The 17485-nt window shown below is 44.0% G+C and overlaps 1 protein-coding gene across 1 annotated transcript in view; it reads right to left on the bottom strand.

Moving 5' to 3' along the window:
• Window positions 1-301: 301 nt before the first annotated feature.
• Window positions 302-17485, bottom strand: part of LOC126191406 (uncharacterized) — an 84730-nt gene continuing 67546 nt past the window's right edge. Inside the window, exon 4 of the mRNA XM_049932273.1 lies at window positions 302-843. Coding sequence (XP_049788230.1) covers window positions 749-843 — 95 coding nt within the window. The 3' untranslated portion in view covers window positions 302-748. The remainder of the gene's footprint in view (window positions 844-17485) is intronic.

The raw sequence follows: 17485 nt of genomic DNA, 5'->3' as shown, positions 1-17485 counted from the left end.
CAATATCTCCAGAGAATACTCTGACTCATTGATGGATTTCATATGTATTTCAGCCAGGAAGGAAATTATTATGTAAGAATAGCTCTTCAGTATCTTATTAGAAATGCCATTAGCTGTCCATAAGCTTCCATTCTTCAGAGACTTCATTATTTTCTTAATTTCATAAGAGCAATTTAGTGATAAATCGGGTTAATTTGCTTAGGTAACGCTGCAGATATGTTGTATTCCTTTTTAAAATCTGTTTCTTGCATTATATAGGCCAGAAATATAAGATTTCCTTGTGAATTTTTCAATCGCTCTTTATTGAAGTAACTCAGTGATGTTATAAAGGTAACAGACAAAACTCTTACACATTACACAAACGATTATCTTTTTATATCATCAATATTTATATTCCAATATGAAATAATGTCTTAAGATTAACATTAGTATTATACTAGTATAAATTAATAATGTGGGCTTTTACTTCTTATCAAAAACTCCCAAATGGTAACTTGCACATAACTGAGTTTTTACTGGAATTTTGGCCAGTCATTAAAATTGTAATTTGATTAAAATACAAGCCTACAGAGACAGGCACGTTTTCTTGAAGAGTAATAGTATTTTTATCAATAAACCTTAGTGAGGAACTCAGCTCAAGTGACTTTAAGACTACAGAACCAGAGTAAGATTATATGGGTAGTGCGCACTCTGGTTAGAACCATGGTGATGAGACTTGTCGAGTGGTGGTCAGCAGCACACCTCTCGATCACACATACTGTCTGTCTGTGCCATATGACGTCATCTTGCCCGCATGCAGTGGAGTGCGATCAGTGTCGGGTGTCTGGATGATGACTCGCTCACCTGCAACACATAGCAATCACCACTGCTGTAAGCTCATAGCAGTACAGATAAAGAAGCAATGAAATCATCAACGTGCATTAGATCAAGAATGAAGACGTTGTGTGAGACTGAAACCTTTGCAGAAGTTACTTGCTCAATAACACTGACAGCATGTTAAAAATATCACGTGACAAATGAAAATTTGTTTCCAGACCTGGATTAAAACCCTCCTTCGGGGAATAGAAATGGAGGAGGACTGTGACACAGCCTGACATTTCTGAATGGATTTCGTGATTATGCGTCTTTGTGAATTTCATTACCATTGATCTATTAATTTCTTTTCAGCGAATCGCTGTCAGTTGATACACATGTTGTAAGGGGTATAAATGCAGATATTTTTATTGGTGACCGAGCACAGTATACTGAACAACATTATGTTATTGTTAACTTCAGATGCAGACTAATAATTATAGCTACAAAGAGTACTATGTTTTCAGGTTGGTTAGTATTTCCAAGTATGTGTGGTACGAGTAAGTCGTTAACGTTTATTTTCCCATGGGCAGCAGGTCAGGTGTTGAAGTGTGGATGTGTGGATGCAGCTAGTCTATACTGACAGGCGCTGTCCACTTAGTGGTTCAGTTACAACCTTGCAGAAAGCAGATAGCAAATTATGTAATGTCTTTATGAAAAGACTGTTAGACTCAGAGAAAAACCAGCACACTGAAGTGGTTACATATTAAGATACTAATGACAACAGTATCTGTAGATACACCCGAACACCCTGCATATTTCTGCTGGAGGTAAGTCACAACCCTCCACCCACCCCATCACCTGCAGTGATGTTATTCCATTCCCACACACCCACTGAGGGAACCTCTAATAGTAGTGTTCACATATCGTATGTGGAAAGATAAGTAACAATCAAAAACTGAATCAGCCTGGAGGCATACCCAGATATTCTAATGTTTAGGGCTGTTTTGAAACATATCTTCATTTGTCAAGATATTTTTGCGCCACTGCCTCTTTAAATGGTGGTTGAAACGTCTAGCTGAATTAACAGAAAAGTTACCATGAGCTGATGTAAGAAGCCTTAGAGAGGTGAAGCAGAAGTAAGCTGGTGAGGCATTGTTTTGCAAGAAGCTACAGGTTGGCTGTGCTGACACTGCAGGCATCACCACTTGGTCCTTACAGTACAACAAGTTACCACGTTTCCAGCCTGGATTGCAACCCTGCTGACACAGCGAAAGTACAGAAGCAGACTGTAGTAATGATGCCATCGATTACCGCATATCTAGGGCCAGCACCAGGCCACTTCCTTGGCCTGTGTGATGAAGAGTTATGGGCGGGTAAAATAGTTGTGTGTCGAGCGAGCCACCAGAAATATCGGCAGTTTAAGCTATGCAGTGTATGTCACAGCCTGCAGCCAGCTTCTAGACGTACTCCATAACAATCGTCATCCTGAAAGAGGTTATCTACCTGCTAGAAACGGCCTCTGCTAGCTATGGCACTATGGGCTGTGCCTAGGCCTGATGACGCTGAGAACTGAATTAGTGCCTTCCAACTAGTAGCCGACTTTTCTCGACTTCAGGGTGGATACCAATGGCCCGTAGTTCACACCTGAGCCTGACTAACTACCGAGAGCTGCCTGCGCGGGTACATTTTACTATTGCAGACTTGCTTCTGCGGGCAACTGTCACTGCACTGCACTGTGCTGAGGTGTTTGGTTCATCTCTGAGCACTCGTGTGCTTCCTGCACTGAGCAGCACATCTGCACCAGCCAAAGTGACCAACTCCTGCTAAGACTGTTGTAGCTACCTAGAGCCTGAGCTGTGCTTCTTCGTTTGCCAGAGTGCTCACAGCATGACTCCACTCTGAGGATATCTGCTTGGCTGTTTTAAGGCCACATGCCCACACACCAGGGCATGAATCTGCCCACTTTTGCAGCTTATTTCACTAATTAAATGGCCTATTTTGTACTGCTTCGGTGATTTGTAAGGGGACATCCACCTGGCTCTATGAACCTGCTGCCCTGTTAAGTCGCCATGCTATTCCAACCTTTATTGGGGTATCTAATTATACCATCAATTCTTACCCCAACTAAGGTACATTAGACTGCAGGTTCAGCACACCAGAATAGTTCACTTGGATATCACTTCATGTCAATGTATCTGTATTGATTTCTATCTGAATCTACATGTGTACTGTGCAAGACACTGTGAACTGCATAGCATAGGATGTTTGTCAGTGCACTACATGTCAAAGTTATTAACTACTTCCATTAGAGTATGAAGCAAGCATGAAAAGAATGATTCCTTGAATGCCGCTGTACATGCTGCAATTAGTTTAATATTTTATTTGCTGTCACTACTCGAGTAATATACAGAGGGTTGCAATAAATTCCAAAATCCCCCATTACTGCATCTTGAAACTTCACATGTAGTTTTACACAGGACTGTTGGCAAATAAAATAACAGAGGATATGGTGTAAGACACTTTTGATGTACAATAATGTAATCGTGATCAAAATTCTTCTGGGTATTATGCCACGTCATTGCTAAAAACTAACAAAAATTATAAACTAAAACTGACATTTCGGCCGAATTGCAACGGCCTTCCTCAGGGCACGACTGGTTTGGCATTGGGATAGGTGCTTCTACACTCCTGGAAATTGAAATAAGAACACCGTGAATCCATTGTCCCAGGAAGGGGAAACTTTATTGACACATTCCTGGGGTCAGATACATCACATGATCACACTGACAGAACCACAGGCACATAGACACAGGCAACAGAGCATGCACAATGTCGGCACTAGTACAGTGTATATCCACCTTTCGCAGCAATGCAGGCTGCTATTCTCCCATGGAGACGATCGTAGAGATGCTGGATGTAGTCCTGTGGAACGGCTTGCCATGCCATTTCCACCTGGCGCCTCAGTTGGACCAGCGTTCGTGCTGGACGTGCAGACCGCGTGAGACGACGCTTCATCCAGTCCCAAACATGCTCAATGGGGGACAGATCCGGAGATCTTGCTGGCCAGGGTAGTTGACTTACACCTTCTAGAGCACGTTGGGTGGCACGGGATACATGCGGACGTGCATTGTCCTGTTGGAACAGCAAGTTCCCTTGCCGGTCTAGGAATGGTAGAACGATGGGTTCGATGACGGTTTGGATGTACCGTGCACTATTCAGTGTCCCCTCGACGATCACCAGTGGTGTACGCCCAGTGTAGGAGATCGCTCCCCACACCATGATGCCGGGTGTTGGCCCTGTTTGCCTCGGTCGTATGCAGTCCTGATTGTGGTGCTCACCTGCACGGCGCCAAACACGCATACGACCATCATTGGCACCAAGGCAAAAGCGACTCTCATCGCTGAAGACGACACGTCTCCTTTCGTCCCTCCATTCACGCCTGTCGCGACACCACTGGAGGCGGGCTGCACGATGTTGGGGCGTGAGCGGAAGACGGCCTAACGGTGTGCGGGACCGTAGCCCAGCTTCATGGAGACGGTTGCGAATGGTCCTCGCCGATACCCCAGGAGCAACAGTGTCCCTAATTTGCTGGGAAGTGGCGGTGCGGTCCCCTACGGCACTGCGTAGGATCCTACGGTCTTGGCGTGCATCCGTGCGTCGCTGCGGTCCGGTCCCAGGTCGACGGGCACGTGCACCTTCCGCCGACCACTGGCGACAACATCGATGTACTGTGGAGACCTCACGCCCCACGTGTTGAGCAATTCGGCGGTACGTCCACCCGGCCTCCCGCATGCCCACTATACGCCCTCGCTCAAAGTCCGTCAACTGCACATACGGTTCACGTCCATGCTGTCGCGGCATGCTACCAGTGTTAAAGACTGCGATGGAGCTCCGTATGCCACGGCAAACTGGCTGACACTGACGGCGGCGGTGCACAAATGCTGCGCAGCTAGCGCCATTCGACGGTCAACACCGCGGTTCCTGGTGTGTCCGCTGTGCCGTGCGTGTGATCATTGCTTGTACAGCCCTCTCGCAGTGTCCGGAGCAAGTATGGTGGGTCTGACACACCGGTGTCAATGTGTTCTTTTTTCCATTTCCAGGAGTGTATTTATTACAGACTATCGATGTCTTACGTCACTGTTGTAAAACTTTTAATTGGCTCTCTAATATGATTGGCTAGTCATAACGTAAGGGAAGATGAGAAAGAATCGTGGATGCAAGAACCCAAAATACGGGAGGCGATCGAAATTATTAAGCAGCCTGACAACATCAACAGAGAACATGGTTACAAACTCCCGGCGTCCTGGCTGCCGGCCAGCCCAGTCCAACGGGCCGCGAGCGGTCGCGGGGCAGAAGCTACACGGGACGCAGACGTATCTGCACAAACAGCTGTAGAGCAACTGTCAGTCCACATCCGCGCACACCAGGAGGAAAAGTTGCCGACCAGAAGCCGAACGCTTATTGGCGGACAGCTACCAATCGTTGACGACATGGACTTCCACGAATAGCTTCTTTCCTTCCATCTTCCCTAACGTCATGACTAGCCAATCATATTAGAGGGCCAATTAAAAGTTTTACAACAGTGACGTCAGACATCGATAGTCTATAATAAGTAGAAGCACCTATCCCCATGCAAAACCAGTCGTGCCCTGAGGATGGCCGTTGCAGTTCGGCTGAAACGTCGGTTTTAGTTTATTATTGTTGTTAGCTTTTAGCAATGACGCGGCCTAATAACCAGAAGAATAATAATCACTATGACATCGGCCGCGGAAGCCTAAGCTCTTATAATAATGCAATCACTAGAGCAACGGAATTAATTAAATGACTCAGAGCACATTTAAAACCTTTGAACAACTCCCTGTACTACTGAATCCTACAGATTCAAAAACGTCAAAACATTTTTGTACCTGATGGGTTAGTATCATCAATAGATTGTTGTAAGGAATTTCAGAACGACTTGAAGTATTTCCACTTCCTGTAGTGACATTCATCTCTTCTTGAGTGGCTAAATGCAACTTAATGAGAATTAAATAATGAGAAATAGCCCTGTTGTATCTCATTATATCATCAGTGGTACTATTCTGATGGATCTAAGACTAATTCCAAAAAATCATATGGAATACAACGAACATGTAAAATCAGTAAAAGGAAAGATGAACAGTAGACTTACACTTGCTGGAAGATTCTCGGAAAATGTCGTGCGTCTGTTAACAGAAGGGCATACAAGACGTTAGTAATGGAGTAATGGGGCTATTAGCACAGCCTGCATTGTTGCCATATCTCCCTAACCTCCTCCCACTCCCCCTACCCATTCCCATACCATCCTCCACACTCTGTGTCAGTCACCTTATATAAAATTTGGTGACCTGTTACCCTATTATAGAACTGTTATTCTATTGGCTAAGTTTATGAGCAGGACCTGAATGGTTGCTAGGTTTCCACGAAACGTACTAGATAATTTATTGTTATTGTCACTACAATTTATTAGTTAACTCTGGGGTCCTTATTCCAACAATTTACTATCCTTATTGCCGTCTTGACTGCGTTGACATATAAGCTTAACATGTGACGAATTTGAACTTGATACCACGCACCCGTTACTAAGAAAAAGAGGACATAACAGGTGGGAAGACAGATGGACAAAAAAATTACAAAAATATATTTTTTCCTGTGATTCATTTGTAAACAAATAATTTCGGGACTTTTTTCCTTTATTTCTGCTGTGAAACCTTGCTTCTTGCCAGCTTTCATGTTTGTAGGTCAATGTAAATACTGTACAGGTTTCATGAGTGAGTTTGTGAGTATCAAAATTTATGATGTGCATTGACTTAGAAGCTTAAACGTTATACACCGCCAAGAGACCACAGACCTCAGTATGTGATATTAATTACAACTTGATACATCTGAGGAAAACAGTTTTTAATAGTTGGACAGACACACTGGCACACAGACATACAGCAACACGATCCAATAAGGTTTCCGTTTTTACCAACTGAGAAAAGAAACTCTAATAATAGCAAGATCCGTTTCTTCACAAATTTCTGAAGAATTTACTGCTATGCATGTCTACATCCATATTCCCACTGTGAAGCACATGGGAGAGGGTACTGGCATTTGTACTGCATATTAGGGTTTCATCCCATTCCATTCATGTATGCTGCATGGGAAAACATTCGTGCCTCTACGCGCTTTGTATCCAATACTTGTCTCTCAGCACAGCGAAGTCGACCATCTGGATATTGGGAATTCTTTCATGAGCCTGGTACACAATGTAAAATCAACTTCTTCTTGCTGACAAATGTGAAAAGTTTTCTTCCCCCTCTGCCAGGGATTAAGCCTTGACTTGGGAGGCAGCTCAGTACTAATGAACCAGTCTATTTATAATAATTGGTGCTTTCTACGAGATGTGAGCAAGCAAATTAGTCAGCAGCCTGGAAGAGGAGGTGAAGAGCACCAACGGCTTCTGAGGTGAGCGAAGATGTTAATCTCAACGGTTAAGGCAGATAAGTCAGTTGCTCTTGACAGGTGGAACCAACAGCTGAAGGCGGAAGGGCTGTGTCTTAGAAACCTGACAAAGCCTAAATGGAGTAAATGCCACTTAAATTTACTAAAAATCTGCTCCCTTTCAGATACAGCAGAAGGCTATTCAAGGCTAAGGGGGTAACCCCTGGAAGAAAATCATTATGTCTAGCGGGCAATGAAAGAGTTCGTTTGTAATGGCTTTCAAACGGAACGCAAACAACTCGATTAAGACATAAGCATGTGCAGACCCGCGCCAGAGATGATAGTTTACAGCCAGATGTTAGGTGGAGACATGCAGCCATGCACGACTGCCAGAGGAGACCACTAACTCACAAAGGGACCATCAATTTACTCGGCCTCACAAGGAAGTCTGGGGAACTGGTAGGTCTAATGGAAAGGAGAAAAATAATGAAACTGGTGCTGAGTAAAACCAACTGGGAAAGGAAAGGGATGAAGAAATTAAGGAAGCTGTATACGCTTCACTGACATGGCAATGAACAAACAGGTGAAGAATGGAGCTGGTTTCATCATGGCAAACAACGTGAAAGGAGCCGCAGACATCCAGTACATCAGTGAGAGAATAATGAAGGCAAATGGGCATTTAGGGAAAGATACACATACAGGTGTGTGCATCCGCAACTGGATGTTGCCAGGAAGTAGAAAGCAGCTTATGAATGATCTGAAAGCGGTCATTTGTGACGATAGGAGCATAATTGTAGGAGACTTGGATGCACAGGTTGGTACAAACATAACAGGATATGAGAATGCAATGGGATCCCACGGATATGGTGGAATAAATGTAGAAGGTGAAGATCTCATTGATTTCTTTGTGAGGAGTGGTGGTGAAAAATAGCTGGCTCGAGAAAAGAGTCATATAACAAGATACATCTGAGATTGGCAGATGAAGAAAAAAGTAGACTAGTTACATATATTTGAACCTTGACAGTGATAATCGTCTGTTAGTAGCGAATTTGAAAAACATCAACGTGTCAAAATCACACAATAGGAAGATGCCAAAAATCACATTGTGGGAACTCCAAAAAATGGAAAAGAGAACTGATTATCAGAACCGTATAATAAATCATATCCCAAAAGAGAAAGTGAAAATTGGAGAGCCTGAATGAAGTAGATTATAGGACGCCTTAGAGAACCAAGCTGGCCAGGTTTGTGGGAACGCAAGTGTGAATGGAAGGAGAAAGAAGTCTTTCACGAAAAGAAAGGGACCGAGAAAAGATGAAAGCAGAACTTAATAGAAATGAAGTAAGGATCTGAGATCTGGGACAAATATATCCAAATTAAAAAAACTAGAAGTTAAAAGAACAGTCACAAAAGAGAAGACCAAAACACGGCAGATATTCACCCAGAAACTCGAGGGGGATAACAGACGCAGTAAGAAAGTTCTGTATAGTGTTATCAGAGATGAAAGGAAACCAGTGAATGCCATAAAGGCACTCGGAGATGAAACCAGAAATCTTTAGAAAAGATAGAGACGTCAGAGAAGTCCTGAAGGACCACCATTTCGACCAACTAATGAATAGATCAGTTGAAGAACGTACAAAGAATCAGTGGGGACCGTCCCATCACCTGACCAAAAACAGACAACTTTAAAATCTATGCCTAAAGGAAAATCTCCAGGTGCAGATGAGGTGAATGAGGACATGAGAAAGACGGCTGGCGTCCAGGGCCTACAATGGCTGCACACAACACACAATGAAGTGTGTAAAGACAACAAAACGCCTTCATATGTTTTTTATTCCAGTCTTTGATCACAATATCAATTCTTTTGACGATGACCAGTTTCAGTCCGTAATGACCATCCTCAGACATACAATATACAAATATATACACCTAGTGAGCAGTGTGTCTTTCAGCACAATACAGCAATACATATCACAATATACTATCATACAACCAGGGAAATGTACAGATAAAATACGGTAAACCGTACCTTTTTTACACCATGTCCTAAAGTGATAAGCATAATGGCATCATCAAAACATATAAATATAATCAGCACAGCATCGTCACATAGATCTAAAATAAGGTGTAGAATGGGCCACATCATCCACACAGTCATTATACGCGACATGTCGCAGCCGGTGAAAATGCCTTCAGGTTGGAGCAAGGATTTTATAATTCCTCTGTTTAGGGAAGAGAGTAGATTGATTATACAGGAGTAACCCAGCTGTCGCACAGATTGAAAATTCTAGAGAAGATCATAGATCAAAGATTGAGAACAATCATAGAAGTGCAGTTGGAAGAGGAGCAGTATGGCTTCAGAAATAACATATCAGCAATGGATCTAATTTTTTTTTTATCTTATGGGACTTAACTGCTAAGGTCATCAGTCCCTAAGCTTACGCACTACTTAACCTAAATTATCCTAAGGACAAACACACACACCCATGCCCGAGGGAGGACTCGAACCTCCGCCGGGACCAGCCGCACAGTCCATGACTGCAGCGCCTCAGACCGCTCGGCTAATCCCGCGCGGCAGATCTAATTTTCAGCACCTGCATGCTAATGGAGAAATACTGAGCGAAAGTCTGCCTCCCTAGCTGAATGGTCAGCTCGTGTTGACTGCCATGAACCAGGCCTGGGTTCGATTCCTGGACGGGTCAGAGATTTTCTCCAGTCAGGGACTAGGTGTTGTCTTGTCCTCATCGTCATTTCACCATCATTGACACGCAAGTCATCCAAAGACTTGCAACTTGGTGGCTGAACTTCTGAGGAGGTGACTCCGATCATCAGTGCCATATGATCATTTCATTGCATTCACTGGAAGAAAAGCAAGAACTTCTTAACTGGGTTCTTGGGTATAAGAAAGGCATACATTAGTGTTGCTAGGGAGAAGATCTGGGAACGCCTGAGGAAAAAGAATGTACCTAAAGTAATGGTAAGGAAAATCCAAATGCCATACCAAGACTGTGCTGGTCGTTTACATGTTGGAGAGGGACGATCTTCATGGTTCAGACTAATAGTGGAGTTTAGCAAGGCAGTGTACTGACCCCACTATTGTTCATCACTGTTATGGATGATATAATGAAAAACATCATGAACAATGTTTCTGAACTTAATACAGTTGTCCTTGCTGAAGATGGCATGAACTGGGGTAAGAGAGAAGAGGATGTTCAGATCAGATTAAACGTAAAGAAATCCAAAATCCAAGAATGCATAGACCACATCTGTTGGACCAAGACAGTGATGATTGCCTTCAACAGAGGTGGGCATACACCCAGTGTGAAACTGGGAGATCACCAGCTAAGAGTATGTAGAGAGTTTTCTGTACCTCGAGACAGTAATCTTCAGGAATAATTTGATTAGACAGGAGATTACCAACAGCCTAAGAAACGGTGCTGAATTCTATCAATTAATGAAAACCCTTTTATGGGACGACAAGATTCCAGAAAAAATTAATTAGTGATGTTCAGCAGCTACTTAGTACCAATATTTACCTACAGAATAGAAGCAGGCTCTCTCACAAAGAGAGAGTCATCGAGGCTCCAGGTATAAAATGAAATTCCTTAGATCCACCATTCTCAAGACTAAGATGGAAAAGTTAAGGAATTGGGAGATGAGGAAGAAAGCCGAAATCGAGACATCCCTTTTATACAGAACCAGAAAATCCAGACTACGGTGGCACAGGCGTTCGATGAGGTTGGAGACTACAAGAACAAGCCGAATAAATTTGGAAAGAGAAGTGGAAGGACGGCGCACTGTCAGAGGAAGAAGAATTGACAATGTTCGCAGTGACAGACTATACATGGGCGTAAGAAAGTAGAAGACGCTCATTAACAGTATCCGGGAAACTAGAACTGTACAACGATGATGATGAAGCAAATACGAACAGTGACAATTTTCCACAAGTTGCACACAAATATTGTGAAGTGTTGTGAATAAAATACTGCTACTCTTTCATTTATTAACCAGTCTTGACTGAATAGATATTTGAGCACAGGATTTAAACGGCACGCAACGGAGATAAGTAACAAGAATCAGAAAAAGTAGAGAGTAAATGTGTTTGAACAAAGACTGGGTGCTTCTAGGAAAATATCACTGACTGATACAAGCAATTTTTGCTTTCTCAGCTCGGGAGGTAAAGAGACAGCTCATATCAGCACTAACGCGCATGTATGAGATTAGGTCCTCTTTAACTCAAAACAGCGTTTCAGGAACGCATCAAAAAATTCCATAGCGTATCACAAATAAAATGAGTAGAAAAGTAATAATCACTAGCAGTACTGAAAAGCAGCATAAATTGCTAAAGCTCAATAAGGGCCGAGGAGCCGATGGCGTTCTTGTCAAGAGCTGTACGGAATTTGCGAGTGAAGTAACTCCGTTCTTAACTTAAATTTGCGCAGTTCCCTTGAGGAGATATATGTTCCCTGTGTTTAGAAAATCTACATATAAGGAACATAGTTACGGTGCTATAAACTACACAACACTCACATCTATTTGCAGCAGAATTCTATAACATGTTCAGGTCCCAACTGTATAACCAGGGCGGAATAAAATCACCTTCTCTGTGGAAATCAGCACGGATGCCGAAAACGTGGATCGTGCGAAACGCAACTCACGTTCTCCAAGCGTGATACCCTAGTTCCAAGCATAGATGAAGCCTGGTTTATTCCATGTTGCTAGACCTTGTAAAGACTACCACACGGATACCTCTCTAAAGAAAATACGTTCGTATTAGGTAACTGACTACAACTGCCACTGGATCGAAAATTCAGGGGTAGGTAGGACGCAGCACGTTATCCTCGACAGAGAGTCGTGTACAGGCACTGGTGTAATGTCTGCTGGAGCTAAAGAGAGTGTAATACCGGGTGATCAAACAGTCAGTACAAATTTGAAAACTGAATAAATTACGGAATAATGTAGATAGAGAGGTACAAATTGACACACATGCTTGGAATGTCATGAGGTTTTATTAGAACCAAACAAATACAGAAGTTCAAAAAATGTTCGACAGATGGCGCTTCATCTGATCAGAATAGCAATAATTAGCATAACAAAGTAAGACAAAGCAAAGATGATGTTCTTTACAGGAAATGCTCAATATGTCCACCATCATTCCTCAACAATAGCTGTAGTCGAGGAATAATGTGAATAGCGCTGTATAGCATGTCCGGAGTTATGGTGAGGCACTGGCGTCAAATATTGTCTAACCCCAAAGCCAATAATCGCACGGACTGAGGTCTGGGGATCTGGGAGGCCAAGCGTGACGAAAGTGGCGGCTGAGCACACGATCCTCACCAAACGACGCGAGCAAGAGAACTTTCACGCGTCTATCAATATGGGGTGGAGCGCCATCCTGCATAAATATCGTACGTTTCAGCAGGTGTTTATCAACCAGGCTGGGGATGATGCGATTGTGTAACATATCGGCGTACCTCTCACCCGTCACGGTAGCAGTTACAAAACCAGAATCACGCATTTCCTCGAAGAAAAAAGGCCCGATAACAGTAGATGTGGTGAATCCAACCCATACCGTGACTTTCTCGTCGTGCAATGGAGTTTCCACTACAGTTCTAGGATTTTCGGTAGCCCAAATTCTGCAGTTGTGGGCGTTGACAGACCCTCGGAGCGTGAAATGAGCTTCGTCGGTCCCAAACACGTTACTCAACCAATCGTCATCTTCCGCTGTCTTTTGAAACGCCCACACCGCAAATGCCCTCCGCTTCACTAAATCGCCATGTAACAGTTCATGATGCCGATGGCTTTTGTACGGATAGCATCGGAGGGTACGCCTAGGTGCCTACCAAACAGTAGTGTATGGAATGCCGGTGCGACTGCACGAGCGCTGACGTCCCCGTGCATAGACGAACCCGCTACGGTCTCCATTTCTTCCTGAACTGTCTCAGCAGCATTACGTCTTGTGATCGGTCGGCCACTACGGGGTCTATCGTCTAAACAACCCGTGGCTTCGAACATCAAAATCATTCTCGCCACAGCTGCATTTGTCAACGGACCTTTACCCGTTCGAATCCCCTTCCTATGGCGATAGGATCGTAACGCTGAACTAGCACATTCCCCATTCTGGCAATACAGCTTCACCAAAAGCGCCTCTTCAGGTAACGTCAACATGCTGCGATTGCTGGCGCATCATATTCTGTCTCTCATTACAGCTACTTTTATACACGATTGTCATGCGCAGTCACTGACGTTTTGCTGTCGAGCGCCATCCGTCGGACATTTTGTGAACTTTGTTTTTTTTCTTTGGTTCTAATAAAACCCCATTCAAAGCATGTGTGTCAATTTTTACCTCTCTATCTACATTATTCCGTGGTTTATTAAAATTTCAAATTTATACTGACTTTTTGATCACCCGGTACAATTCATTTCTATTTATGTTACACATTAATGACTTCGCGGGTATTGTTACACTGACTGACAAAGAAATTGAAGCACCCAGAAGAGGACGAGGGAACGAAATGACGTGTCATGGGTTGATAGAGTATATAATGTTGTTTCATTGATTACAATAGCAAATTTACAAATATCTTGGGCATATGACTGCACTTATCAGTACGGTGTTGCACCCCTTCTGGTCTGGATGCATGCGCTGATTCGATTGGAAAGGGTGTCCTAAGGCTGCTGTATCCTCTCCTGAAGGAGGCTGGTCCACAACGTCCGTGACTGGTTCTTGATACCCCGGAGTCGTCTGGGACGAAGCTGAAGTCAGGGCCATGAACACGTGGTCTATAGCGAACAGATCTTGTTGCCCGCGAAAGTATCTCTACATCAGGCTGACAGTTCATAGGCACAAGTGCCATGTGCGGTCGAGCATTGTCCTGTTGAAAAATGGTGTCACGATACAGTCGCACTAGAGAGAAAGCATGAGGTCGCAGGACGTCCATGGCTTGCTGTTGTGCTATTGGAGTTCCCTGAATCACTACGTGTTTCATCGCTGAACACGGTGCGACGCCATTCATTAGCAGTCCATGCTTCATGGTATCACTTCAAATGGCGTTTGCGTTGTGGTGTTAATGACACTCTGCGTATGGGACGATAATTCCATAGTCCGGCTGTTGCTGGGTTCCGACTATTTGGAGCGGGATGACACGGAATGTTGAAGGGAATTCCGGGACTCCGAGTGCAGATGTGAACGAGTTATGATGTACCTGGTACACAATATGGTTATCGTCTCTTGTGATGACCACACTTCGTTGACAGATGTGCTTTACTTCGAGTTCCCATGCAGTTCAACACCGAGCGGCTGTCGCATCTGAATGCTGAATATTGAACGATTCGACCAGCTGGCGGAAAGAAAACTCACAATGTGGCCTCTCCCAAACTGTCAGGTGCTGATAACGTTGTCTCAAACGAATACAGGCCATCTTTGTGTCCTTCTACATCTACATCTACATCCATACTCCGCAAGCCACCTGACGGTGTGTGGCGGAGGGTACCTTCAGTACCTCTATCGGTTCTCCCTTCTATTCCAGTCTCGTATTGTTCGTGGAAAGGATTGTCGGTATGCCTCTGTGTGGGCTCTAATCTCTCTGATTTTATCCTCATGGTCTCTTCGCGAGATATACGTAGGAGGGAGCAATATACTGCTTGACTCTTCGGTGAAGGTATGTTCTCGAAACTTCAATAAAAGCCCGTACCGAGCTACTGAGCGTCTCTCCTGCAGAGTCTTCCACTGGAGTTTATCTATCATCTCCGTAACGCTTTCGCGATTACTAAATGATCCTGTAACGAAGCGCGCTGCTCTCCGTTGGATCTTCTTTATCTCTTCTATCAACCCTATCTGGTACGGATCCCACACTGCTGAGCAGTATTCAAGCAGTGGGCGAACAAGCGTACTGTAACATACTTCCTTTGTTTTCGGATTGCATTTCCTTAGGATTCTTCCAATGAATCTCAGTCTGGCATCTGCTTTACCGACGATCAACATTATATGATCATTCCATTTTAAATCACTCCTAATGCGTACTCCCAGATAATTTATGGTATTAACTGCTTCCAGTTGCTTACCTGCTATTTTGTAGCTAAATGATAAAGGATCTATCTTTCTGTATATTCGCAGCACATTACTCTTGTCTACATTGAGATTCAATTGCCATTCCCTGCACCATGCGTCAATTCGCTGGAGATCCTCCTGCATTTCAGTACAATTTTCCATTGTTACAACCTCTCGGTACACCACAGCATCATCTGCAAAAAGCCTCAGTGAACTTCCGATGTCATCCACCAGGTCATTTATGTATATTGTGAATAGCAACGGTCCTATGACACTCCCCTGCGGCACACCTGAAATCACTCTTACTTCGGAAGACTTCTCTCCATTGAGAATAACATGCTGCGTCCTATTATCTAGGAGCTCCTCAATCCAATCACACAATTGGTCTGATAGTCCATATGCTCTTACTTTGTTCATTAAACGACTGTGGGGAACTGTATCGAACGCCTTGCGGAAGTCAAGAAACACGGCATCTACCTGTGAACCCGTGTCTATGGCCCTCTGAGTCTCGTCGACGAATAGCGCGAGCTGGGTTTCACATGACCGTCTTTTTCGAAACCCATGCTGATTCCTACAGAGTAGATTTCTAGTCTCCAGAAAAGTCATTATACTCGAACACAATACGTGTTCCAAAATTCTGCAACTGATCGACGTTAGAGATATAGGTCTATAGTTCTGCACATCTGTTCGACGTCCCTTCTTGAAAACGGGGATGACCTGTGCCCTTTTCCAATCCTTTGGAACGCTACGCTCTTCTAGAGACCTACGGTGCACCGCTGATCCTTCACAGTGATCACTCGACATCTGCCGCTGCGCACGACTGTTATGCACCCTAGCGGGCCTGGTAACAACACTAAACACGAACAGTACAATTGTAGTCTTGTGGCCATTGTAGCTGTCACAGAAAATTGCAGTTTTAACCATTTACATACCTGCCGATGATGAATATGTGTGTGAAGTTCCTTTGACATCGACCATGTTTTCTCGTTGCTTCACTCTTACTGTCAGGCAGTGTAGTTGCAATATTAAGCCCTTCGGGTATGATGCAGTAGTCTATGAGGTACTATTTGCCGTGATATCCAGCTAGATCTCGACGAAATATCAGCATGATGGAGAAACTACATACTAGTACCTAGCGCAGAGAAATGCATACTAGAGGAATTCGCGAAACGTAAAACTGTGGTGGCCTTCGAATGTAGGATTACTGAGTCACAACTCGAATCATTCATGTCGTACAAATATTTGGGACTAATTTTGTGTAGAGATATGAAGTGGAACGACTGCATGGACCCAGTTGTGGGCGAAGTTAACGACAGGCTACGGGTCATTCGTAGGGTACTGAGAAACTGCAGTTCGTCTACAAAAGAGAGAGCATTCGAAATGTTCGTACACCGACGCTACAAAACTGCACAAGAGTGTGGAACCCATATCAGGTCGGAGTAGCAGAGGATAAGAAGTATGTACGAAAAAGGGTGGGCGGACTGGTCAGAGGCTTATTTGGCGAAAGCATGTAACACAAATGTTGCAAAATGTTAACTGGCAGACACTCGAGGAAATATGCCTTACATTTCACGACAACAGGCTTAGAAAATATCTAGAATCGTCTTTCAGACAGGAACTGCTACATTCCTCAGCCCTTTCACACAAATCCCATACAGATCGCGCAGATTAAGTTAAATAAATATGGGCTCATACGGTAATATAAGCAATCATTCTTCCTAAGCCCTATCCGTGAATGGCACGTGAAGAAACCGTAATATACCTCACCTTAAAAAGTACCCTTTACCTCGTGCTTTATAGTGATTCTATGAGGGTTGCCCAATAAGTAATACATCACATTTTTTTTCTTCAACAGTTCTTTATTGAAGGTAATGAGAATTACGCACACGAAAGAATGGTGTTTTATCCACACACCCTATTTTACCACGTAATCTCCATCCCGTTCTATGGCCTTCCCCCTGACGAAACAAGGGCGTGTATGCCCTCTCGGTACCAATCCTTGTCCTGGTGGCGGAGCCAATGCTTCACTGTGTGAACGTCCTTTGCTGATTGACTGATGCAGCACCAACCGCCGAGTCGTGATGCGCCTGTCCTCGCGAATGACATCAGCTCGCCGCAACATGTCAGGTGGGACAGCCGTGGATGGTCTCCCAAGACCGCTGCAAATCGTGGAGCTCCGCCGAATAGCCTTCAGATGAC

This window comes from Schistocerca cancellata, chromosome 6 (assembly GCF_023864275.1).
Source record: "Schistocerca cancellata isolate TAMUIC-IGC-003103 chromosome 6, iqSchCanc2.1, whole genome shotgun sequence".
NCBI classification, from domain to species: domain Eukaryota; kingdom Metazoa; phylum Arthropoda; class Insecta; order Orthoptera; family Acrididae; genus Schistocerca; species Schistocerca cancellata.
This window is presented reverse-complemented; position numbering and strand designations above follow the sequence as displayed.